General features: G+C 43.9%; 1 protein-coding gene across 19 annotated transcripts in view; it reads left to right on the top strand.

The window, feature by feature from the left end:
- The window catches only part of PTCHD4 (patched domain containing 4), a 265,479-nt gene that overhangs the window by 48,716 nt on the left and 189,117 nt on the right, over nt 1-27,646 (top strand). For 11 of the 19 annotated variants that reach the window (XM_045008853.1, XM_045008851.1, XM_045008854.1 and 8 more), the window contains 3 exons: nt 11,020-11,187; nt 17,446-17,554; nt 22,920-23,014. The exons of 4 other annotated variants lie outside the window; for them this stretch is intronic. In XM_045008853.1, coding sequence (XP_044864788.1) covers nt 22,940-23,014 — 75 coding nt within the window. In that variant the 5' untranslated portion in view covers nt 11,020-11,187; nt 17,446-17,554; nt 22,920-22,939. The remainder of the gene's footprint in view (nt 1-11,019; nt 11,188-17,445; nt 17,555-22,919; nt 23,015-27,646) is intronic. 4 more of the 19 variants (XM_045008855.1, XM_045008848.1, XM_045008860.1 and 1 more) reach the window with 4 other exon arrangements.

The following is a 27,646-nucleotide window of genomic DNA, read 5'->3' as shown; positions in this document are numbered from 1 at the left end:
ATATTTACAGATGCACGTCGATGAAAAGTCCCAAGAGCTGTTGACTATTGTGACTCATAAGGGGCTTTATCGATACTGCCGCCTACCCTTCGGAATAACATCGGCTCCCGCCCTGTTCCAGAGGGCTATGGACCAGATCTTGTGTGGCTTGTCAGGAGTTCAGTGCTATCTGGATGATATCCTGGTCACTGGAAGAAATGAAGAGGATCACTTAAAGAATTTAGAGGCTACCCTACAAAGACTGGAAGAGTATGGCCTACGAGTTCGCAAAGACAAGTGTGAATTCTTCAAGCCTTCTGTTGAATATTTGGGACACATCATTGATTCTGCAGGTCTTCATAAGGCCCCTGAAAAAGTTAAAGCTATTGTGGAGGCTCCCCCACCTCGAAATGTAAGCCAGCTGCGCTTGTTTCTAGGACTACTGAACTACTATGGAAAGTTCATCTCACAGTTAGCCACACTGCTAAAACCACTTCATGAGCTCCTTGGGCAGAACAAGGCCTGGAAGTGGACTGAAGCCTGTGATGTTGCATTTAACAAAGCTAAGGATGCATTGCTAAATTCTGAAGTTCTAACGCACTTTGATCCATCCTTACCCCTACAATTGGCCTGCGATGCCTCCCCTTATGGAGTGGGAGCAGTCGTGTCACACATTATGCCTTCGGGAGAAGAGAGACCTATTGCTTTTGCTTCACGCACTCTAAGCAAAGCAGAAACTAACTACGCCCAAATCGAACGTGAGGCATTAGGAATTGTTTTTGGAATTCGGAAGTTTCAGTGGGCACCCCTACCTGTTTGGGCGAAAGTTTACTCTTCTCACAGACCATCGACCTCTGACGTCAATTTTTGGACCCTACAGAGGCATTCCCCCATTAGCTGCTAGTCGTATGCAACGTTGGGCATTGTTACTTTCTGCACACACATATGACATCAAATATCGGAAATCCACTCTGCACGGCAATGCAGATGGACTCTCAAGGTTGCCTTTGCCGGTCAAACATCAAGATAGTGCCCAAAAGGAAATCTTCTACTTTGAACAGGTAGAGAATACACCCATCACTGCTACTCAGATAAAGAAGGCAACCCGCGTTGACCCAGTATTGTCCCAAGTTATGGACCTGGTGATGTATGGAAAATCTCGACAAACCTCTCCGGTCTCATCTGACCTTGTTCCCTACATGTCCAGAAGGACGGAGTTATCGGTCCAATCTGGTTGTTTGTTGTGGGGGAGACGTGTCATTATGCCACCACCACTGAGATCACAGCTGTTAGAACAGCTACATTCTGGTCACTGTGGAATAGTGCGCATGAAGGAAATTGCACGAAGCTATTTTTGGTGGCCTGGATTGGACAGTGCTATTGAAGAGAAGGCAAAAGCTTGTATGTCATGTCAGGGTGTGAGGAATGCACCCCAGTGGGCACCCCTACACCCATGGGACTGGCCTGAAAACCCGTGGCAACGTATTCATGTTGACTTTGCTGGCCCCCTTGAAGGAAGCATGTTCTTGGTGGCAATAGATGCCCATTCTAAATGGCCAGAAGTCTCTATAATGCAGTCCACTACTGCAGAGAGTACTATCCAAAAACTACGAGGACTCTTTAGTCGTTTTGGTCTGCCAGAACAACTTGTGAGCGACAACGGACCGCAGTTTGTCTCTCAGGAGTTTCAAAATTTTATGAAGGCAAATGGGATACACCACATCACGTCAGCACCATATCATCCATCCACCAATGGATTAGCTGAAAGATTTGTGCAGACAATGAAAAACGCTTTGAAATCAGCAAGGGGACAACACTCCATTCAAAAGCGTCTGGATACCTTCTTACTTTCCTACCGAAACACACCTCATACTACGACCCAGGCATCTCCGGCCTTTCTAATGATGGGACGACAGCTGCGCACTTGCTTTGATCTGCTGAAACCTTCTGAACCCAGACAAACTGTGCAACATCAGCAGCAATATCAAGTAATCAGACGGGCACCCAGAGCAAAAGACCGAACCTTTAGCCTGGGACAGCCAGTTTTGGCTCGGAATTATACTTCCAGAGCTAAATGGGTCCCAGCCACAGTCATCACTCAAACAGGACCTGTTTCCTACACAGTGCGGACTGCAGAGAATCTTACCTGGCGGCGACATGTAGATCAGCTGTTGCCAGGTCATGCCAGTCCTCAGGACACATCTGCAATTGAGGGGTCTGACTTCACCTCTTCTGGTGAGACACCGAATCACGAATCACCTATTCCTGACTGTCCTCCTCCATTACTGCCGGCGGCTGAGATGCCCCTTTGCCCAGCATGAGCTGATACCACCTCCTCACCCGTTCGTGCTGCGGACCCTGAACCCATGGTACTTTCGGGTGCAACAACACCAGAAGTTCGCCGTAATCCACCTAGAGACAGAAGGCCTCCTCATCGGCTGGATCTTTAGCTACGGCGAACCCATGGTTATGGGGCAAAATAATCCCCAGGGTTTAGCCGGGAATGGAGGCAGTCTACCCTCCTTCTCTAGTCTAGTGTGTGTTTTATTTAGGGGATGTTCTTATTAGGGGGGGAGGAATATGTTGTGTATTTGGTTGTCATGGTTTTTGGTTCCTATGGTAACTGAGTTAGATTATTAGGGGATAGCTCAGCCAGCTTCAGCCGGCTGGGTGAGTTCTCTGAGTCTGTAAATAAAATGGTGGTTTTGTTAGCTGTCTGCTGCCTGGCCTCAAGTGATTTCTTCCTAAACCGGCTGCCCCCAAGGATATAACAGGAACATTTGGTAGGAGCTGGAAATACAAAGTGGAATAAAGAAGTTACCTCAAAAAGGAAACGTTCTTAAAAAAAAAAGTGTGCAGATATTACTCATAACTATGGCAGAATTGGACCCTTTCTGAGGAGTGCCTAAATCTGCAAATAGCCTCATTGCTTTTATGGGTCTACTAGCAGCATAAGGTACTACTCAGTGTAAGCATGAGTGGCAGAACTAGGCCTATAGTTAATTGAAAAGAAATGGAAGGTGTAAGAGGTATGGGTACGTCCTCCCCAGCAATAGTCCAAGTAGCTGGGATAATGTTGTGGTCTTTATATATTAACCGGAAAGGCAAATATTGATTGAGGCCAAAACCATGTTTATGACATACTTAGCGGGGCTATCAATCTCAGTAGTCAGAGAAACAAAGGAGTTGATTCATTGTGTGTGTGTGAGAGAGAGATTTTTTTTTACACATATTCACTGTTACAGTCACTAACAGCTAGCCTAGAATTCAATCTCATGGCATAAACAGCCAGCAGCTTTTTTATTTCTTAATTAATATTCCAAAAGGAGATTAAATTAGAGGTTCAAGGGGGGAAAAAAGCTATTCATTTTATTTTCAATCAACTCCTCAGCCAGGATGTCTATTTGCATATGTGACCTGGCTGATGAACATCCCTCCGAACATGAGCATTGTTGACCCTCTGAGACCGTCAACAAACAGAGGGCAAGAGGCTCAGCTGATGTCCATCAGCATAGCTCCACTGTAAGGCACGGTGGACAGGGAATATCTGTTAGGGTAGGTCCATACTTACCCGCCAGGTCGACGCGGAGAGTTCGACTTCTCGGAGTTCGAACTATCGCGTCTAATCTAGACGTGATAGTTTGAACTCCGAACACGCTCCCGTTGACTCCGGAACTCCACCACCGCGAACGGCGGTGGCGGAGTCGACGGTGGAGCCGCGGAGTTCGATCCCGCGGCGTCTGGACAGGTAGGAAATTCGAACTAAGGTAGTTCGACTTCAGCTACGCTATTCGCGTAGCTGAAGTCGCGTACCTTAGTTCGACCCCCCCCCCCGTAGTGTAGACCAGGCCTTACTATGTGTTTGAAGCCCCAAACAAGATCAGGGCCTATGGGACCCTGGCACTTGGCAAGCATATTGGAAGAAGCAGTCCCTGCCCCAAAGAGCTCCCAGCTGACAAAGGATAAACAGAAGCACAGACATGTGAAATCCAAGATCGCACACCAGGTTAATGGCTGAGCTGAGAATAAAGCCAGGTCTGCCTCTGGAGGCTCCCCCTTAAACAAATGAGCATCCAAAAACTATTAAAGTCAATGGAAAGACTCCTAGTGATTTCAACAGGCATCGCTGCTTGTCCTGTTCTCTAGGCAGGTGCATGAGTGGGAGTAGGACTGTAGCCCCCACCTCCTCCCAGGCACCTATCTGGAATGCTGTGCACCCACAGGGAAGTAGGGATGGTGTGTTCTGCTTGGCCTCTTACATGGGGCACTCACGGAGAGAAAGTATGGCCCATGTATGGCCTGCTTTTGCACATATAACCTAGCCCTCAATTATATGAGGAGAGCAAGAGGAAATGACAGCGGAGTCTAGGAGATGAAGCAACTGGCAGGAGAAGGGGTGATAGAAAATGAGATGGTCCAACCTGCTCTACTGTCCTGAAGAGAATAAACATGAGCCACTTCCCTGAGGCTGAGTCACTGCAACCTGTGATAACAACTGCAACCTGTGATAACAACTGTGCTTGTGTGTGATAACAACTGTGCTTGTGACACCATTCTAATCCCTTCAGGAGTTGTCCCTGATGTCTCTTCAGCAAAGCACTGCTTAACAAGGGGCTGTAGCAGCAGCATGTGCAATTTAACACTCAGTAAACAGCCTTGTGATCTATCATGTAACTATGAGTTTACAGCCTTCTAAAGATGAGGCCTGTTATTAACCCAGTAGACCACAAATGACTCTGATGGGGCTGTCGCCAGAGCGTGTCATTGGAATCCTCTACATTTAGTGGATCAATGTGGCATCTTGGTATGGCTGCTGTGCATGCTCATTAAGTCCGAGAGCTAAGCATCCTTGTGAATTCTGGGGGGGAGAGGGACAGCTCCTGTGCATGTGCAATGGCCTATTTACAAGAGAGTAAATGACTTGGTTTGTTTAAATTTTTTATTCCCATGATCAAAGGCAATGGCCCACAGTACAGACTAATGGCCTGTGCATTTTCAGCTTAAAAACACATTTATGTCTGAATAGTAGGAGCACAAAGAGACAACGAGAAACCTCAAACGTCATTCATTTTTCTCTATTTCATACTCATGTAACTTAGCAATTAAACAAACTGGCACACCACTTGTAAGTGAACTGAACATTGTTAGGATGATCTGATGGCCCTTGTTTAAGACAGGCACAGCACGATTACACACGGTGCCTGCAGAAAGCCTAAATACATGGAAGATTGTGAGGCACTCAGATGCTATGGTGATTTGCAGTGTGTGTGTTGGGGGGGAGATATCAGTACCTCAGATACCATTTTAAGCCTTTCTCATAATGAAGAGAGAGGTAACATGACCTGATAAATCAATTTATATTAACTGTAGTTACTGGCAATGTTTATACATTGTGAAAAACATACTAAGTGTGTTTGATAACACAGTGTTCAACTTGGATAACTAGAAAGGAGAGAGGGGGAGAAGAGAACCTTGTAGGAGGAAATGGATATAGTCCCTTGTTGAGCTGTGTGAAGAAGGAAATTCTATTTTGCAGAGGATTTCAATAGGGAGAATGGAGCCCTGGATTCTGAGCCAATCTGGCAGGTGGGTTGCTAGGAGCCAAGCAGGTGACCTGGCAGAAAACCAGGCACATTTAACTGAAACCAAACCAACTCCACAAAACACTTGTATTTCAACAAATGCGCAACTTCAAAGAAACACTTCACCAGAATATTTCTGACCAGCTCTAGGTCCTAGGACTGGGTGGGTTGCTCTGTTTAAACACCAAATGCTTGGTCTAATCTGCTCCATTCCACAAACAAAGTATTTGATCTTCAGAAGTATTTTATGAGCCCCAGGGTTGAGTCATCTCTGGCAGCGATGCTTTATCACATGCAGAGAGAGAGTAGGTGTCTGCAGTGGCAGCGAAAAGCACCTCAGCTTCGTTTTGGATTTGGAATATTAACAGGGAGCCCCCAGAAAGAAAGCATGGTTTTGTGGTTAAGGAGCTGGTTTGGCATTTGCGCGATGTGTGCTCAACTCTGGCTGTCACAGACTTCCTGTCTCACCTGAGGAAAGTCATTTTATAGCCCAGGCCTCAGTTTCTCATCTCCAAAATGGAAATAAATCTTCCTTTGTTAGTCTTGTCCATTCAGATGAGAAGTGTTGTGGGGCAGGGTGTCTGTACAGTGCCTAGTATCATGGGGCCCTGATCTTACCTGAGGTCTTTAGGTTCTGCTGCAACATTAATAATCCCCCAAGAATGCACTCCTGCGCACCAGCTGGTACTGGATCTCAAGAGATGAAAAGGCACGTCCAGCAACCTCCATGGCTACCTAGTCCCCATATCTTTTCATACCAAATTTCAAGACAGAGAAATTCTACACCCTCATTGAAACCTTGATTGTGATGGAAACACTAACCGGGCATTAGCTACATTGGTGCAAACCTCAATGGTGTAACTATAGTACAGAGATAAAAGGACTCTTCAGCAGACCCATTAGCCATGTTCCTACTTCCACTCTTCCTATTTCACTCTTCTTTTAATGTGTCCTGACCTTGACCAGCTGGAGTAGTTAGGGCCAACTACTTCACTGTTTTCTAAGGAACTCTTTCCCATGCTGATGTGTCTCACAGGCAAAGCACTTCTAATTATACTTTTCACAGAGTAACCATCCAGCTGGAACTACCTAATCCTCCCTGGCCCTGTGCTATTGATGAGATGTAAAAATAGTTCCTAGACTCCAAACTCTTTCTTTAATGAGGCTGGCTCAGTGAATGCAGGATTTCTCTCCGTCAAGGCTTTGCACGCTGATTTGGCTAATTGCACATTGTGATACAGCACTTAATGACTTTGCAATGTGCTTTCCAATGACTTTTTTCTCCACCCTTATGCCAAGCCTGAAATATGATCTGTGTAGTTTGGACTGTGTTATTTTACAGTGCACAGAACAGCCCACTTAAACTGACCAGCTGCAAATGGGAAAGAAAGGAGTTTTCTGTACTCCAAACTGACATCAAAAAGCAATGGAATAATCTTTTCAACAAGAACCTGAAAAAGGAACAAACTTGCTAAGGTTGCAAGTCAGGAAGCCATCCCCAATCAGGCCAGCACTAAAGTAGGTGTTTAACTCTCAGCACGTTTAAGTGCCATCCTGAATCTGGGTCTAACAGAGGACATTTCAAATTCATCAAGCTGTAAATGAAGTCGAGAATTGGTGGAAGAAATACAATGCAATGGGAGAGTTGAGGTTGGCTAGGATATGGTCTGATGGAGGCTTTTCCATTGAAGTCCGTGGGCTTCAACTCAGACCTAATGTAGAGGAAAGCATAAAGTAGAAGTAAACATGGAGCCAGATCCTCTGCTGTTGTAGATTGGCCCCAGTGAAGTAAATGGCACAACAGTGATTTACACCAGCTGGGGTTCTGGCCCAGGCTATGTCTACATATTTGAGGACACTTACCATAAATCACAAATGTTACCAGCCCCCTGCACAAAATCTGCATGTCCCACCTTTATCAATGTACTCACTCATTCCAAAAATGTTTCTTATGCAGGGTAAGAGGAATTTTGCAAGGCTTGTTATTTTTTTAATATTACACCCACATACTGTGATGAGGACCATATAAGTACCTGGATAGATGGACAGACAGTCATTAGAGGCCTCAGCTGAGATCAGGAGCTAATTGTGCACAATGCTGGCCATACACATAGCATAAGAGACAGTCCTTACCCTGAAGAAATTACAGTCTAAATAGACAAGGCAAAAGATGGGGGTGAGGAAGTATTACTCTTACAAATGGGGAATTGAGGCACAGGGAAACTAAGAGGTTTTCCCAAGGTCACACAGGAAGTCTGTGGCAGAGTAGGGAACTGACTTCAGGTCTAATCCCTGAAGTCAAGTCTTCCTCTTGAGTAAAATAATAATCACATAAAATGTGCAAGATGACTTGATATATTTAAATGTCTTAGGGTGGGATTTTTCAAAACACACAAGGGTATGTGCAGCAGGGAGGCATGATTCTCAGTCAGGGTAGACAGTCTTGTGCTAGCTCAGCTTGAGCAACATCCATACTGCTATTTTTAGCACACTAGCTTGGGCTGAGCTAGCACGTGTCTGTCTACCCGCCCTGGGAATCGCACCTTCCAGCTGCAGCATAGGCACCTCCCTAAATGACTTAAGCACCCAAGTCCTTTAGGTGCTTTTGAAAATCTCACTGTTTGTGCTCACATATTATGTTGATAAGTAGAGCTAGGCAAACAAATTTCCAACCACGTAGTTTATTCACTGAAAAAAATGCAGATTTGCAAATTTGACCCAATTGTTTCAGCCAAGGAAAAGGTTTTTCAGGACTAGCCAACCATGTGCTAATCTGTCCCTCTCTATCACCTTATGCCCCATGCCTAGAGCACTTGCCTTAGGATACAGGAGACCTAAGTTTGAATCTCTGCTCTGGAGCAGGGACTTGATCTCAAATCTTGCTCTCCCTGAGCATCCCACCAGGCTATAGGTTGCTTTCACATTTTCCTGCTGAAGTTATTGAGATTTGTATAAATATCCACTGGGACAAAGCGTGTGAGATTGTAGCCTGGTGCTGAAGGCCCTCCACCTCCCCAATGAATGCCTTAATCTCCAGGCTATAAAGCTGTTCTCAGTCTCTCTATTTGGCTCAATAAATATATACGCTGTTTTGCTTTGTACAACTACTTCAACAGGCAGGCTTGAAAATACGCCCCCTGGTAAATGGGGCGCTTGCCTGCCTAGGGTAGGAATCTGAGTTTAAGTCCCTGCTCCAGGGCAGGCATTCAGATTTGGGTGTCCTAGATCCAAGACAAGTATGCTCACCCCTGGGTTCAAGGTTATAAACACACATACCTGTTTGTTGGCCCAAATTCCAATTTGCTGACGACTCCCAAATATTTTTGGAACCAAGCCAAATGTTGTCCCAGATGCTTTGATTTGCTGACTGAACCAAGAAATCAACTGTTTGCCCAACTCTAGTGATAAGCACTACGGAAACCTGAAGACTTCCCTGATTTGACAGGGATTCCATTTGTGCAAAAATTGGCACACATTCACCTGCAACTGTGTGTTTCAGTCAGGTAAATGAGCATACCAAAGAACAGCTGGGTGCCTTTCTAAACACCCAGCTGCCTAGATAAGTAGCATCTCCACAGATACAGTTCAACTAATTGCATAAGTAAATATGTGTGCGGTACATCTTCACACACTACCTTGTGCCTCGGTCTCTGCCTCTAGTTATTTGTCCTTAACAGTCATGAACATTGGCTAATTTTGTCACATTTAAAACACACTGGTTGTCCTCACAACCAGATGGTCCTGTTGAAATGTTGGGAATAATAAGCATAGTGAATAGATTTTTATTTTTTTAATTTGAAAGGAAATTTTCAAGTGCCATCTCTAGTAAATGTTACTGAAAGCAGCAGCTGCATGAGAGTGCATTTAAAATCACACTATCTTTGCAACTTTGTTTGGAAGAATGAAGAAGATGAAAGAACTAATGAAGAGGCAGTTTGGAGGAGATGTGGAGGGCCAAGAAGGGTAGTACTGGGGGGGAGTTTTAGTTAGATAGAAGAGTTAAGAGCCAGAAAGAAAGCAAAGCTATAAGAGAAAACATCTTGTGCTTTGTGTTCTTTTCAGTTTGTATTAATCTGTCCTTTATTCTATACATATTGGAGTTAAAAATAGGACAACTGTGAATAAAGCAATAAATACATCTCTGGGGTTTGAGTGACTTCGCAGACACTTAATTTTGACCCTGGTTTTATCATCCTTTCACTACAAGCCCTTGATGGGCTATTTATAGCCTTGCAATTCACAGCTGCTTACCCCTAGGCTGCATCTCCTGCCTATTGATTGGAGAGTGCTGGAATAGCCCTGCTGAACGGCAGCATTTTGTATAACTCTGTGACATGGTTACAGGTGAGATAGGAAATTCCCCTGCAATGGCTATATTTTAAGCTTTGGTATTAAGATGAACTCTGATCTATCATGCTGCCAGAAGGGTGACTACTTTTTGTTAAAGGGACACTGACCATTTAAACACACGTCTGACTGACATTACCCGAGGTTCTGACAGAGAACAGTTAAGATTAGAAGAAAAATACTTTCTCTTTTCAGTGGCTTTATTCTGATCACACTAGACAGCGGCACTCTTTTCTATAGCCATTTCCCCTATTTCACTCTAGTCAGGTCCCCCTGCTTCTCTGGGCCTTTCTGAGCCAAACAATAAAACCACAAAGGTTTCTCAGGGAGATTGTGGAGGCAGGTATTGTACCTGAAAACTCACCTATAAAAATTAACGAGCAATGAAGTTGACAGCACCCCTTTCAGCTGCCCAAGGATCACAAATCAGGAGGCAGCAGCCCTGCCTAAAGCAGTGCTAGGAACGTAATGAATATCATATAATTACAGAATGAGGCCTGGTTGTGCTTTTTAGGCACAACCCTGAGCAAGGGGCAATATAGAAAGCAAATACTCCTTGGAGTGGCCCCTAACAGTAAATGCATCTGAGACTGATTACTCCCCTATGTTCCCCTTGCTCCTCAGTTGGCGTGGTAAATACAGTAATTTTACTAGTGGCATATAGCAGTGGCAAATCAATATCTATAGTACCACGACCAGCAAGTAGGGATGGAGTAAGCTTTCAAGTAGCCCCGTTTACTCCTACCTGCCTGGACCCAAAGTCTGAGTACCCATTTAGTGTGGGTCCTTTGGGAGCTATGTAAAATAAAACTCATTTATTCATCTGAATAAATTCTGCATCCCAGCAGAATTTTCAGAAGCCTTCTCAATCCATCGCTAGCTTTGAACACTCTGCAGCTGATCTCCCAGTCATCTGCCACCTCTTTGCTGGTTGTCTCCTGCTACAATAAGCCACCACCATTCTTGCCATGGTAACGTTCTCAAGGTTATCTCCAGCTCTACACCTGATGTGATCAAAGTGTACATAAGAGTGTGCCTGTTGATTTCCAACAGCAGGGTCTATTTGTCTCCAATATTTCTAACATAAGCATTTGTTCTCTCTTCTGTCCAGGAGTCTTCAGCAGCACCACATCCCAAAGGCATCAATTCTCTTCTTGTCAGCAGCATTCATTCCTCACAATTCACATCCATAGGTCGCTATGGAAAAAATAAGCTTTTTACCTTTGTACATTCTGAGATGCCACAATTATTGCAAAGTTTTTCATAACAGAGGCCAGGGGTAAGTGAGCCATTTCTAGTCTTCTCCTAATTTCTTTGGGCCAGCCTCCTTGGCTGGATATCTGTGATCCCAGATAATTGAATTAATCTAACGCCTCTACAACTTGACCATTAATCGGGATATCTTGTGATCTCATTGGGTGCTACAGGCATGCAAATGGTCACTATTATTATGCCCAGTTGCATTAGGCCAGTGATTCTCAGTTGAGGCAGCAGGGATGTCATGTGCAGCCACCACAACTTTTTGAGGGGCATGTGGCCACTAGGGATTCATTGTGAGAAATTTTGTTACCACAAATGTTTTTTTTTTTAAATTGCTACAATTAATAATAACCATGTAACTTTGGTGGTATTATTAATATAACATCATTTACATTGACAAGATTTTATTTGATTTCCGTGACACTTCCAAATAACCATGTGACCAGACTGTCACTATTATAATATTTTAATTGTCAAATCTGTGTCCAATGTGAATTTGCAAAAATTTGTTTGAGAACAACTATGCTAGGCACTGTACAACTACAGAACAAAAAACCAGTCCCTGACCAATAGTAATCTGAGTAGGGTTATGGATAGTGATTCCAGTCAGCTCTGTGTTCTTGGGGAACCAGGGCGCAGTATCCAGCCTGTCTGACTCATGAAGGACACTCCCGCCCCCAGCCTCTGCTTGAACCAAAACCGATCAGAGAAAAGACTTTGAGAGAGCAGTGAAAGGCAGTGGAAGACACACCTAGACCGCTCCTGACAAGGGTGATAGGATTAAGGCAACTCCCATATCCTCATCTGCATCAAAGATGGGACAGGGAGGCATCTCCGTTACCATACAGAATGGAGAACAGAGATTCCAAGGCAAGAACCGCACTGAACTCTGGGACCAGAAAAGCAGGGAAGCACTGCATGATGGGGGATTTCTGCTCCAGAAGAGTAACCCTAATAAATGAGCATACCCCAAAGTAACGGGCAAATCTGGTAACAATAGGGCAAAATTCCCCTTCTGAATTTTGTAGGCAGATATTGGCCTTTTCCAGGCTTCAGTGGTGATATTTCTTGTGCTAACAAAAGGGAAATTGATTATAAAAGTTGCCTGGTAACAAATTAAAGTTTATGTAATTGTGCCAAAGACCTATACTTACAGTTTTTAACTACAACTTAAGTTTAATTAAAGGAAGAGAAAAATGTTTACTACCCACGAGATCCAAGAAGGTTCAGTGCAGTTACCTCCAATGCCAACTCTGCCCACATATCTACACGAGCGACACCATCACAGGACCTAACCAGATCAGCCATAACATCACCGTTCATTCACCTGCACGTCCACCAATATAATATATGCCATCATATGCCAGCAATGCCCCTCTGCTATGTACATCGGCCAAACTGGACAGTCCCTACGTAAAAGGATAAATGGACACAAATCAGATATTAGGAATGGCAATATGCAAAAACCTGTAGGAGAATACTTCAATCTCCCTGGACACACAATAGCAGATTTAAAGGTAGCCAGCCTGCAGCAAAAAAACTTCAGGACCAGACTTCAAAGAGAAACTGCTGAGCTTCAGTTCATCTGCAAATTTCACACCATCAGCTCACGATTAAACAAAGACTGCGAATGGCTAGCCAACTACAAACGCAGTTTCTCCTCCCTTGGTATTCACACCTCAACTTCTAGAAGGGGGCCTCATCCTCCCTGATTGAACTAACCTCATTATCTCTAGCCTGATTTTTGCTTGCATATTTATACCTGCCTCTGGAAATTTCCACTACATGCATCCGACAAAGTGAGTATTCACCCATGAAAGCTCATGCTCCAATACGTCTGTTAGTCTATAAGGTGCCACAGGACTCTTTGCTGAAAAGTAGTAAGCAATCTGTCAGTTATTCAGTTAAATGCAAAATAATGCCTTGAGGCTAGATGTGCTGAAAGCTGAATGTTTGATGTTACACCTAATAGGCCAGGTATCTAATTGTTTCTTTGTAGTTGAGTCTAAGACCACATTTTAAAGTACATTGAAGATTTAAATTTGCATTCTGAATGCAACCTTCTGTGTGACTCTGAAATTGTTTTTATTTGTACTACAGTAATGCCTACAGACCCCAGTTGAGATCAGGATCCTATTGTGCTAGGTGCTGTACAGACCTAATATGATATAATCCCTGTTTCAAAGAGCTTAGACTATGAAAAGAGAAAGGAAGTATTATCTCCATTTTACAGATGGGGGATGGAAGCAGAGAGAGGTTACATGCCTGGATCTAGGTCACCCAAGAAGTCCCTGACAGAGCCAGGAACTCAAAATTACGGACTCTCTATTCAGTGCATTAGCCACTTCCTGTCTTATTTTGCTGAAATGAACAGGCTCGATGCCTGTTTTATTTCTTCCCATGTCTCAGATGTAATGACAGGGCCCATTCTAGTCACTAGATGCCTGTCCTATAAATTGGAATCTCAAGGCAAATGGATTGCTCATAAACACATTCATCTCAGACATCTGCTGTGGCTGGTAGCGATCCTGAACTGCATGGTACTCAAACTAAAAGCATCAATAATTAGTAAAGAGAGCTGACCATTTCAGCCGCTGCAGCTGCATCACTATGTGATGATGCAACATCATCACAACAGCGTGTCAAGACTTTGCTGGCTTTGCAGCTCCCTGAGGCTGAGCAGCACTGTTTTAGACTTGGAGAGCTTGAGCTTGTCTGTACAAAGGAAGGCATTTTAGAGCACAGCAGTGAAGCTTGCCTGAGTCGCTGAGATAAGAACGTATCTGTTTTGCTTATACAAAGACTGCAGGGCGAGTGAGTTTCATCATGTTAGTGAAGCTATTCGTTATTTGTATTGTGGATAGCGGTAGCACCCAAAGGCCCCAGTCAGGATTGGGGTTTCATTGTGCTAGGCACGGTACAAACATGCAAGAAGACATGATCCCAGCCCAGAGGGCTCACACTCTATATCAGACCAGGAAAAGGGACAAACAGTGGAATGGAAGAGGGGGATACAACACAGAAGCAGAATGATCATGGTGATGATGGGCACATGATTTTGTCTTAGGCTATGTCTACATGCCAAGCTAGGGGTGTGATTCCCCTACTGGGGTACTCACGCTAGTTCTCATTGAGCTAGCGCAAGTATAAATGGCAGTGCGACTGTGGTGACATAGGTAGTGGCAGTAGAGGCTCAGTTCAAACACACCGGCTTCAGGCAGGTTTGTACGTGGCATGGCTCATGCCTGTGTTGCCAGTATCCGAGCTAGCACAGGTATAAATAGTGTAGCCATGGTAGCATGATGAGCACTAGTGTGAATGTGTGTACATGAACAGGGGAATCATATTCATGGCTCATAATGTAGACATAGGCTTAGTTCCATCTGTCCTTTATTTATGAGGTCAGGGATGGGAAAAAGGAGAATGGGAGTGTAGTGGGGTGGTTACCAGCTCCTGCCCTGTGGGGCTTAAAACAGCCCAGGAGAGGGATGTGGCTGGGACAAGAAGCCTGAGGTGATTGGGGAAAGCAGGCTCAGCTGGGGCCATGCCCCAATCAGGCCCAGCTGGCCCCTATAAAAGGCTGTGAGCCAGAGGCCCAAGCAGTCTCCCTCTGCCTGTAAAGGGAAAAGGGCCTGGCTGCAAGGTGCCAAAAAGGGAACCTAGATTGGAGCAGGACTGGGGAAAGGCTAAGGGAGCCGGGGAGCTCTGGCCTAGGAAAGCCCCAGGCTGCAGGCCTGATAAGGCCTATAAGGTACTGGGTTGCCGGAGGCAGCCCATGGGTAGGCAGAGGCAGCAGGTCCAAACCCCCTTTGCCTATGATGAGTGGCTTACACTGCAGTCTGCCCCAGTGAGCGGGGGCGAGATGGAGACTGGCAGTAGCCTAACCCTGAGGCGAAGTGGGGATAGTGGGTGGGGGAGACCCTGAGGCTGTGAGGGGTTACTGCCAGAGGGGCAGCACCCCAGGTAAAAAGGGTCCTGGGAGGCACACTGGGCAGTGGCAAGGTGGATCACCAGCCTGGAGAAGGCACTCCAATGCTGGGAGAGCTAATTCCTGAGGGCAACCAGCAGGAGGCGCTGCGGGTTGAGTCTGCATGCTTACAGGGGGAGAGAGAGAGAATAAATAGAAACAAGGAAGTGGGGAAGACATTGAGGGGGAGATGTTTCATGGCACATTTGTAAGGTCACTGCACAAACAATGGGGGCGTTATATGGGCAGATCAGGCCTCCACCGATACACCCTTTGGAGAAATTTGTCCACTGAAACTATTTGTGAAAAGACAGTAGAATCTAACTTGTTTGTACTTTACCATCTGGGGTCTAATTACCTTATTGCCAGTGGGATTTATATGACTAAATACCAGAAAGGGGAGAATATTAATAGCAAGTTAATATTTCCTAGAGGATCATGTCTGTTCACCTATGTAAATTAAAATATTATAATAGTGTGTATATATATATACACTATTTTAGTGTGCTCAGTTAAAACAGAGCCTCTACTACAGAGGAAGACCACAACACAATAACATATTTTGATCATGGTGTCTTCTCACAAAGAAGAATAAATCACTAATGTAAATTCAAAAATGTGTCTCAAATACAATAAAAGAGAATCACTCAATAACACTAGAAGCTGACATCTCTTTGCCTGTTTAAATAGTGTGTGTGAATTTACTTCTTGAAACGGGTGCTGGCTTGACAGCCTTCCAGACAGTCTATTTAAAGAATAAGTGCAAGGTGGACAAGGGGCAGTGCAAACTTCATCCAGAAATGGAGCCGGGGCCCTCAGTGCTGCTGGGATCCCTGATAGGGTTTCTGGGGTGTCTGCTTCTTCAAAGTCCCATCTCAAGGATGGGGGGATTCCAGGCTCCCGGTTGTGGAACTGGGAGCCTAGATGCAGAAAGCACCTGTTACAGCTGGGTGTCCCATGGTTTCTAGATTCCCAGTTCCAAGGCAAGATGCCTGGAAGCCCTGGCCCCAGAGAAGTCCAAATGGCTGGGCTATCCTGAAGCCATGGATCCTGGAAGTCTAGCCTCTCCAGCATCTCGACAGATGAGCTGGCAGGAAATGAAGCAAGTTTCTGACAGAACACTGCGTGTGTTCCAGCAGAAAATCATCAAAAGTGACATGTTGCTGTGGCTCACTTTTTGGTTTCAATTAATTGAAATTTTCTGGTGGAAAAATTTTTCACCAGAAAACTTCTCTCCAGCTCTAATGGGCATAACCAACTAAGCTAGCAATTCGTGATGGGTGGGCTGGTGAGTTTGATGAAGAGTCCTGCACTTAGGATGGAAGAATCCCATTCACTGCTACAGACTAGGGACCGAGTGGCTAGGCAGCAGTTCTGCAGAAAAGGACCTAGGGGTTACAGTGGACGAGAAGCTGGATATGAGTCAGCAGTGTGCCCTTGTTGCCAAGAAGGCTAACAGCATTTTGGGCTGTATAAGTAGGGGCATTGCAAGCAGATCGAGGGACGTGATCATTCCCCTCTATTCGACATTGGTAAGGCCTCATCTGGAGTACTGTGTCCAGTTTTGGGCCCCACACTACAAGAAAGATGTGGAAAAATTGGAAAGAGTCCAATGGAGGGCAACAAAAATGATTAGGGGGCTGGAGCACATGATTTATAAGGAGAGGCTGAGGGAACTGGGATTGTTTAGTCTGTGGAAGAGAAGAATGAGGGGGGATTTGATAGCTGCTTTCAACTACCTGAAAGGAGGTTCCAAAGAGGATGGATCTAGACTGTTCTCAGTGGTAGCAGATGACAGAACAAAGAGTAATGGTCTCAAGTTGCAGTGGGGGAGGTTTAGGTTGGATATTAGGAAAAACTTTTTCCCTCAGAGTGGTGAAGCACTGGAATGGGTTACCTAGGGAGGTGGTGGAATCTCCTTCCTTAGAGGTTTTTAAGGTCAGGCTTGACAAAGCCCTGGCTGGGATGACTTAGTTGGGAATTGGTCCTGCTTTGAGCAGGGGGTTGGACTAGATGACCTTCTGAGGTCCCTTCCAACCCTGATATTCTATGAAGATGATAATACCCAACTCTTACATATTGGTTTTCATAGTGTGATAGATCCAGGCCAGTTGGGTACAACAAAGTAGTAGAAGGCAGATATATTGGCCACTGAATAAGCAGTTTTCTGTTCCCTGACTGAACAGAGCAGGTGCTGCTCCAGGCTAATGAGAACACCTGACTCCAATTAACCTGCTAAGAGTCAGGTGAGGCCATTAAGGTAATGTGAACACCTGACTCTAATTAAGGCCCTTTTTGATACTATAAAAGGGCTCGCTCCAGTCAGGCTGAAGAAAGCTAGGGAGCCAGAGGAGAGGAAGTGCAGCTGAAGGGCTGGGTAATGAAGACACCCTCAAGCCATCGGTAATGGAGCCCTAAGGTAAGGGTGAAGAAGAGAGGAGCGGGAGAGCTGTGGGGCAGTGGCCCAGGGAAATGTAGCAATTCTGGCAGTGAAAGGTCGGCTGCCAACAGCTGCTGCCATTAGGGTCCCTGGGCTGGAACCCAGAGTAGAAGGCGGGCCTGGGTTCCCCCCAACCCACCACTACAGGAACATCTCCTGGGAGGGGAAGTCAGGCCCCTATCAGGACAGGAGGCTCAACTGTTCTGAAATAAGCCCCTAGAGACACCAGAGACTGTGGAGTTCTCTCACCAACATCCTTGCTGGCTTATGATGAAAAGGGCTCAGTAGAAAACTGTGTGTATTGTGTCTAACTTGACCTGAGATCATCAGAGTCACTTCACATAGACCACCACCAGCCATCAGTTGTCATGCCAACCTTTGGTCATCTCTGATTTGAGCTATTATTTGCTGGATGCATGCTACCGACGTAGTGGTGAAAGGCTCTATATCCCATCACCAGTCCCATGAGCTATCGGATGTCCTCCTGTCAGTCTAATGTGAAAACTTTCCTCCATGACAGCCACTGAAGTCAGCATAGTTGATAGGGTATAAGTGAAAGCAGAATTTAAAACAGTAAGTACTTCCCACCACCAACATTCTGCAAAAGGGCCGGACTTTCCAAGCTTGGGATGCAGATTGCTGTTGGGCTTTTATTTTAGGTGAACCGGTTTGTCTGTCCATATATAATGATTTGAATCTATTTCCCTATGTTAAGTTCTCCTCACACCTTCTATGGGCCATCTTAATTATCACTTCAAAAAGTTTTTTTTTTCCTCCTGCTGATGATAGCTCATCTCAATTGATTAGACTTTTCCTGTTGTTATGCATACTTCCACTTTTCATGTTCTCTGTATGTATAAATATCTCCTGTCTGTGTGTTCCATTCTATGCATCCGAAGAAGTGAGCTGTAGCTCACGAAAGCTCATGCTAAAATAAATTTGTTAGTCTTTAAGGTGCCACAAGTACTCCAGTTCTTTTTGCGGATACAGACTAACACGGCTGCTACTCTGAAACCAATGATTTCTTTGATAGGGTTGTCTGCCGCTATTGAACCTGGTGCCTATAGATCTTCAGAAATTTGGTAATAGAGGTCTCCTTGACAGCTAGCTAGATTTAGTTTATCAAAGAGAAGATTAAGGGTGACTTGATCAGTCTTTATGTATCAACATGGGAAGAGAAATTTGATAAGCAAGGTCTCTTCAATCTTGCAAACAAAGGTATAGTAAGACCCAATGTCTGGAAGTTAAAGCTAGACAGATTCAGACTAGAAATAAAGTGCTATTTTATTTAATTTTTATTTATATACACCTCTACCTTGATATAATGCAACCCGATATAACACGAATTTGGATATAATGTGGTAAAGCAGTGCTCTGGGGGGGGTGGGACTGTGCACTCCGGTGGATCAAAGAAAGTTCGATATAACGCGGTTTCACCTATAACGCAGTAAGATTTTGTGACTCCCGAGGACAGCGTTATATGGCGGTAAAGGTGTATTTTTAATAGTGAGAGTAATTAATTCTGGAACAACTTACTAGTGCCTGTGGTGGATTCTCAATTACAGGAAATTTTTAAACCAAGATTTGCTATTTTTCTAAGTGGCATGCTGTAGTTTAAACAGGAATTATTTCATCATTATCCTATGGTGGTGTTAGACAGAAGGGCAGATGTGATGATCACAAGGGTCCCCTCTGGCCAAATAATCCATGAATAAACCTTTGTTGATCTAGTCACTAGAGGAGTACAAATAGTATCCGTCATGGTATGGGTGCAGTATGCCTTCCCCCTAGCCTGGGAGCCTGTCCCAAACTTCAGAATTCCACAGCAGTTCAATTTCCCCGTACAAACTGCCATTTTGTTAAGCCACCCTGTTGGTATCATTGATGGGGATTGCACCTGGGACCTCTGGATCTAAAAGTAGGTGCATCTACTCTTAAAACTAAATGACCAGCTTCGTTAGCTCTAAGGCAGTAGTATACTATTGTTTATTGAACACAGCTCAGCCTACTGTGAAATTTCTGCAGAACCTTGAAAATCGGAGTGGTGGTCTGTGAGGGATGGCGGAATTCTACACAGCTGCAATGTACAGTTATGCTTTTCCAAGATAGCACTGTTATATTTTAAGAGACAATCCCCAAATGTACTGAGTACATCTGCGTTTCACTGTTAAGAGGCTGCCGAGTGAGGCAACTGATATTCATTGTTCCCTGGAATAGCCAATTTTAAGACAAGCTTCATCTTATTTTTATGGTATCTTTCATGAAAGATGTTTCTAGTACAGTATTATCAGTAAAAGCTCAGTGTGTGTGTGTGACCACATACCAAATTTTACACATACACAAATGAAATAGGCATACAAGGTAGTGAAGCAAAACAAATAGCAACAAGACAAAGGTGAGATGGGTGTAGGGACCAAAAGCAGATAGCAGCTTGAGAGCAGCTCCTGCCTTAACTTATGCCATGTCGCTCTCTTTTAATATCCCCTTCATAAGGGCGGGGAGGCATGTGGAAACAAGCCAAAACATAATGGTATATATGTATACCAGTGAAAAAAAACTGGTATAATTCATTCTTATAGATACAACAGCCACCAGCAGAACTCAAACCTGAGACCTATAGTATCAGTTACACCTGCCTTGGTCACGCCTACCACTTGAGTTCTAGGAAAACACTTTTAGCTACAGCTAGGTATTAGTCACTGAGGAAAATCGCTGTGTAATGGCAGCAGTGTAATACTAGCTATCATTAGGGTTTTTGTGCTGCTCCCCACCCGTTCTGTAGTATCTGAGTTGGGTATTGGTTTAGTTGATTACTTTAACCTGAAAGGAGTGGATTTTGTTTTAAAGAATGAATTAAATTACGACTGCACACCTCCTTAAGACAGCTTAGTTCAAGCTGATTATTAACATTCAGCCCCCATTGCAGCAGGCTTTTTCATTATCTGGTGATATATTTGTTTTGGTTAAGACTCTTCATGAAATAGGACATTGGTGTCTGAGTAATATTCCAGGTATAAACAATTCCATAGACTGTGCTAAGCACTGTATAGGAAATGAAGTCTTTCCGTCTTCATACGCTCGGTCGCACGTCCCTGGAGGCTGCTGTCTCGAGAAATCTTAATGAGGAGACCATTCTGCATATTACGTCTTCCTCGAAGCAGCAATGAATACTAAACCTTTGAATTATATTTCTTACATTTTTTTGTTTAAAGCCACTAGGCTGCACTTTTGGAATAGGTTGTCTTCTGAATAATGGGCTAACTTACACAAAATGCATATTTAAAGTGTATTAAGACCATGAACACTAAAATTCCCAGATCTCACAGAAACTTACCATATGTCCTCTGATACCTAGATACAACAAGGCACATTCAGAAAGCAGTTAAGCTCATGCCATGTTGAGCCCATTTATGGGAGCACATATGGTGCATTTCACCTAAAAGTGAGAACTTCCTTCCTTGTCCTACTCTTGGTTACGATTCCAACTGTTCTGCTAATGTAGAGCTTGTCTCTCTGTGACGCTCTTAGATTTTGAAAAGGAGAAAAATGTGTCATTAGCCTGAGCCCTACTGTATGGGCCTGATCCAAAACCCATTCAGGTCAATGGAAGGGTTGTACTTTATTTCCATGAGTTTTGGCCAGGGAATATCTAAATATTTGAATTAGAGGGAAAGTGACATGGAGCAGGCACCAATGTACATTATATGCTTCTCTGAGCATAGCTAGAACCCAAAAAAGTAAAATTATAATTAAACTCCATTACAAACCCTAGAATGTAAATAGCTCAGACCCTTTTGCGTCAGTCTAGGAAAGAAATACTATGAGTCCACTCTCTCAGACTATGTGTATTTCAGCCTTCCTATCCTCTGGTCTCTACTAGAAACTGGTACTACAGCAGTGTTTCAAAATATGGCAAATGTGTGCACATTTGGAGGGGGGAACCTTTAAAAGTGTTTTGTTTATAACTTTAAGTAAAGTCTCCAAAAATGTTTAATTCAAACCACTTTCCCCATCCTGACTTGCTGCCTACCACAAGATTAATAGCATAGAATCACAGAAATGTAGGGATGGAAGGGACTTTGAGAGGCCATCTAACCAGGCTCCTTGTGCTGAGGCAGGACCAAGTAAAATGAGACCATCTATCACAGGTATTTGTTTTGTCTTAACAAACTCCTATGATGGGGATTCCACAATCTCCCTCAGAAGCCTATTCCAGAGTTTAATTACCCTTATCATTAGAAAGCTTTTGCTAATATCCAACCTAAATCTCCCTTACTCAGAATACGTCTATTACTACTTGACCTGCCTTCAGTGGATATGGAGAACAATTGATCACCGTCCTCTTCATAACAGCCCTTAACATATTTGAAGACTGTTATCCAGTCCCCCCCTCAGTCTTTTTTTCTCAAGACTAACCATGCCCAGTTTTTTTAACCTTTCCACAAGGGTCAGGTTTTCTAACCTTTTTATCATTTTTGTTGCTCTCCTCTGGACCCTCTTCAGTTTGACCGAATCTTTCTTAAAGTATGGCACCCATAACTAAACGTCATACTCCTGCTGAGGTCTCACCAGTGCTGGGAAGGGCAGGATACTCTGTTATAAATCTCTAAAGAGCTCCCCCAATTCATTTATTTACAAGTTCATTTGAAATTGACTGCCCCATCTAAGTGCTTCTCTAGAATTATCCATACCATCTGATCCTGACTATAGATCAGTGTAGCCTGCCAGCAGTGACTTATCATTTATTTCAATGTTTCTATTAACGATAAATTTAGCCATCTTAAAAGGATGAGGCATGTGCTCTCAGGTTTATGCTAAGTTGAAATTACCACTTAGCCTGCAACGATTCACCCAGATTTTGATTAATAGGATAAATTCCAACGCTGACCTTTTCAAATTATTGAATTACTGAAACCTGAGACAGACAAGAGTTCCTTTTACAAGGGGAAGTGTATTACATGCACATGGAGGGTCACTGCAGAATAACTTAACTTTTGATGCATGTCTGACCTATGAACACAGGAATTAGTCAAGGCGCCCTAACATGGTCAGAGCTTCAGTGTAGCAGCTCTTATCCCCTCCTCCAGCACTTAGTCAGATTTAAGGCCTGATCCCGCTCCCACTGATGACAGAGACACAACTTAGCAGTGCAGGGTCAAGTCATTAAAGAGCAGGTAGAAATTCTTCTTCTGCATTGTGGAGTCTTAATATACTGTATCTGAATTAAGGGTAATATGCTCCCTTAACCAGAGCCAAATTGATTCTAGATACTGTTGTCGGACTTGATGTGTTCTGCCTTCAAGAGCCCACATATTGCTGGGTTTTTCTTATGTTTTTTTCCCAGACAGTGATCAGTCAAGGTAAATGAATAAAGAGGAAGGAGGGGAGGAGAAAGGACGCTCTATCAGTAACTACATAAGGAGCCACTGGCACTGGCAAGTAAGACCAATAGATGGCATGGTGAGACTGACCTTAAATGTAATGAGGCCAGATTTTGCTCTGTTATATTTGTGAACTCAGGAATGAAAAGGATTTAAAATAGAACACAATCTACCCTAAAGGCAATTGAATATGAAGAGTTCTGCCATGGAATAAGAATATTCAAATCACACGTTTCCTGTATTTGCTCTGCTGGTGTGTCATCTGGAAGTAGAGCAGGAGACTTTAAAGCTCCTGATTAAAAGCCATGGATATTGTTCACTTCAGAAGCAGTATTCTACTTCGTATCATAGAATCATAGAATCTCAGGGTTGGAAGGGACCTCAGGAGGTCATCTAGTCCAATCCCCTGCTCAAAGCAGGACCAAACCCAACTAAATCATCCCAGCCAGGGCTTTGTCAAGCCTGACCTTAAAAACCTCTAAGGAAGGAGATTCCACTACCTCCCTAGGTAACCCATTCCAGTTCTTCACCACCCTACTAGTGAAAAAGTTTTTCCTAATATCCAGCCTAAACCTCCCCCTCTGCAACTTGAGACCATTACTCCTTGTTCTGTCATCTTCTACCACTGAGAACAGTCTAGATCCATCCTCTTTGGAACCCCCTTTCAGGTAGTTGAAAGCAGCTATCAAATCCCCTCTCATTCTCCTCTTCTGCAGACTAAACAATCCCAGTTCCCTCAGCCTCTCCTCATAAGTCATGTGCTCCAGCCCCCTAATCATTTTTGTTGCCCTCCGCTGGACTCTCTCCAATTTATCCACATCCTTCTTGTAGTGTGGGGCCCAAAACTGGACACAGTACTCCAAATGAGGCCTCACCAGTGCTGAGTAGAGGGGAATGATCACATCCCTCGATCTGCTGGAAATGCCCCTACTTATACAACCCAAAATGCCATTAGCCTTCTTGGCAACAAGGGCACACTGTTGACCTCATATTCAGCTTTTCGTCCACCGTAACCCCTAGGTCCTTTTCTGCAGAACTGCTGCCCAGCCATTCGGTCCCTAGTCTGTAGCAGTGCATGGGATTCTTCCGTCCTAAGTGCAGGACTCTGCACTTGTCCTTGTTGAACCTCATCATATTTCTTTTTGGCCCAATCCTCTAATTTGTCTAGGTCCCCTCTGTATCCTAGCCCTACCCTCCAGCATATCAACCACTCCTCCCAGTTTAGTGTCATCTGCAAACTTGCTAAGGGTGCAGTCCACACCATCCTCCAGATCGTTAATGAAGATATTGAATAAAACCGGCCCCAGCACCGACCCTTGGGGCACTCCACTTGATACCGGCTGCCAACTAGACATGGAACCACTGATCACTACCCGTTGAGCCCGACCATCTAGCCAGTTTTCTATCCACCTTACCGTCCATTCATCCAGCCCATACTTCTTTAACTTGCTGGCAAGAATACCGTGGGAGACTGTATCAAAAGCTTTGCTAAAGTCCAGAAATAGTACATCCACTGCTTTCCCCTCATCCACAGAGCCAGTTATCTCGTCATAGAAGGCAATTAGGTTAGTCAGGCATGACTTGCCCTTGGTAAATCCATGCTGACTGTTCCTGATCACTTTCCCCTCCTTTAAGTGGTTCAGAATTGATTCCTTGAGGACCTGTTCCATGATTTTTCCAGGGACTGAGGTGAGACTGACTGGCCTGTAGTTCCCTGGATCTTCCTTCTTCCCTTTTTTAAAGATGGGCACTACATTAGCTTTTTTCCAGTCATCCAGGACCTCCCCCGATCGCCATGATTTTTCAAAGATAATGGCCAATGGCTCTGCAATCTCATCGGCCAACTCCTTTAGCACCCTCGGATGCAGCGCATCTGGCCCCATGGACTTGTGCTTGTCCAGGTTTCCTAAATAGCCCCGAACTACTTCTTTCTCCACAGAGAGCTGGTCACCTCCTCCCCATACCGTGCTGCAGAGTGCAGCTGTCTGGGAGCTGACCTTGTCTGTGAAGACAGAGGCAAAAAAAGCATTGAGTACACTAGCTTTCTCCACATCCTCTGTCACTAGGTTCCTTCCTTCATTCAGCAAGGGGCCCACACTTTCCTTGAGTTTCTTCCTGTTGCTAACATACCTAAAGAAACCCTTCTTGTTGCTCCTAACATCTCCGGCTAGCTGCAACTCCAAGTGTGATTTGGCCTTCCTGATTTCACACCTGCATGCCTGAACAATACTTTTATACTCCTCCCTGGTTATTTGTCCAATCTTCCACTTCTTGTAAGCTGTTCTTTTGTGTTTAAGACGAGCAAGGATTTCACTGTTAAGCCAAGCTGCAGTTTGTGCTCTGTAGATCCACCTTCTTGTAAAGTAAATGTGAGTTTGCCCCTCATGGGGGAAGGAAAACATGTCTTGAGTTACAGCCCTTCAAGTTCCCCTTACCAGTTAGCATGCCTTACATTTCAGTATGGTAGTACAGGACAAGAAAATGGCACACATCTTTCCTGCTTCATAATTCATACACTGTGCAAATCAATACACGGACATAGGTTCAGAAGAACAGCAATAGGAATAAAGCTGGGAGAACAGTCAAATTTTCCTGCTTATTGCCACAAATATTTCTTAAACTTAATGAATTCACTTTAACTGTTCATGCACACTTTCTGTGATCGTCATTTTGTTTGGTGTGGGTGGTGGGGATATATGTGAAAACAACATTTTTTTTAAAAAGAACTATTGCAGAATATTAATGAAAAGCCATTTTTAAAAGTTATTACTGCTGGTATTTGGTGTGCAATCCTGATTCTAAGAGTTACTGACACATCTTATAACAGAAACATGTGACCTACATCTAGATAAGACATCTTGAATTCTGAATACCCAGTCTGGAGATGAGAAATAACTTGTACAAATTATTTGGTGACTACTTTAAATGATTGCCATTTTCCTCAAATATAGCCATGTGTTCATGGTCCAATCACAAACTGAGGGAACCTTCTTTGAACAGAGAAGTGTGAATCATTCAATGAGTTCTAAAGAGCACTCATAACTGATGTGATTTATTTATATTATCATAGTGCCTAGGAGCACCAGTCATGGACCAGGACCCTGTTGTGCTAGGGGCTGTACGCACACTGAACAACAGAGAGTGTTATAGCACATACCAAGATATTCATATCAGATTATATCACCCGATTTTCAGTACTTAAAAGATCAACTTTTTGTTTGTTTTAGAGACTGTCTACAGTTGTTAAGGTTTCTCATAAGACTTATGTGCAAACCAAAATGTGGTGTTCAGTTTGACTGGGCAAAACTTCATCAAGAGGATTTTTTTTTCTTTCAACCACAATCTGTGAAGGGGTGATTCTGATCCTGCTCTTGAGTGGGTGGTAAAATAAATGGTTCTGGGTTTATCCCATAATTAGAATAGAAAGAGAAGGAGACAATCAGGGATGATCTTGGTTTTGCAAAACTTTATTGGCCAGAATTTGGATTTGTAAAACCTAGGGACAGTTTCTTTCACTAAGTCCCATTTCACTCCTCCTTCCCCACATCATAGATTCAGCTCTTCAATCTTCTCCTCTTACATTCCAACCAATACACTTTCGGCTCCCTAACCTGGCTTGTTGGATATCTCTGTACCATGATGCTCCCCCACTCACCTGTATGGCTCTCTCCCCAGGGGTCGCCTCCTTACCTAACTTTCCCATTTGACTTCTCACTGCTCCAGCTGAAGAACCCCTATGCACTCAGATGCAGTCACCATCCCAGTCCCACACCAGCCCTCCTCATTCCTGGAAAAAATCAGGAATAAAATACATTCTTGTTCTAGCCATGTGTGCGTTATTGAGTCACACCAAAGTGCTAAGGGTGTTAGTGATTGGATGGAAAACCACCAAACAGTCCTCTTTATCCTGTGAAACTTAACATCACAGCTGAGGTGGCATAGCTGGCAGCCAGAATAAGCGGTTTACTTCATAGCAAGGAGGGGTTTAAGTATACTGTACCAAAGACCTATTTGCATCAGTAAACCATACAGCCATCATAAGGCTATTATTCTCTTTAAGTTAGTACATGCTGCAATTCATTCAATATGGCTCTTAGTTAATGGAGACATTCCCAGTGGGACTATTCCAGACTCAGATTATATTTGTCACGAACACAGTTACAAAAGGAATCACAGTGAACGGGGGGGAAAGTACATCAGTAGACAAAGCAATACTTCACCTTCCAAATGTATACAGTTGGGCAGAACTGTGTGGCTTTATATCACTAGTGTATGCTGGGTATAAGTCTAATTTTCTAATCTTCACTTCTCTCTTGGAAACCAGTGTTTTTCGCACAACGTGTTTTAGTAAAGGGTTTGTGTTGTAGCTACCATATTAGTGAACATTTAGCCACAATAAAGAACATATATGGTTCCCTCACTGTTTTCAAAATTCCCATCAACACTAGTGGGAGCTATGCATACAAACTGATCAAGGAATAGTCTCTCATCCCTCAGTTCTCAGAAGTTATTACTGCATGGTAAATTGGTATGACAATATTTTATTCTGGGCTGCAACGAAGCACAGAGGGTCTTAGAGAGGATGAAATTCACCCCTGTGCAGAAAGCCAGCAAAAGGCCTATGCACCATTTAGTTCACAAAATAGAGCTTAAGTGGGACCTAACAGATGCATAGACTTAGTGCTGGCTT

This window comes from Mauremys mutica, chromosome 3 (genome assembly GCF_020497125.1).
Source record: "Mauremys mutica isolate MM-2020 ecotype Southern chromosome 3, ASM2049712v1, whole genome shotgun sequence".
NCBI lineage: Eukaryota > Metazoa > Chordata > Testudines > Geoemydidae > Mauremys > Mauremys mutica.
Note: the sequence above shows the minus strand (reverse complement) of the source record. Positions and strands in the feature narration are given on the sequence as shown.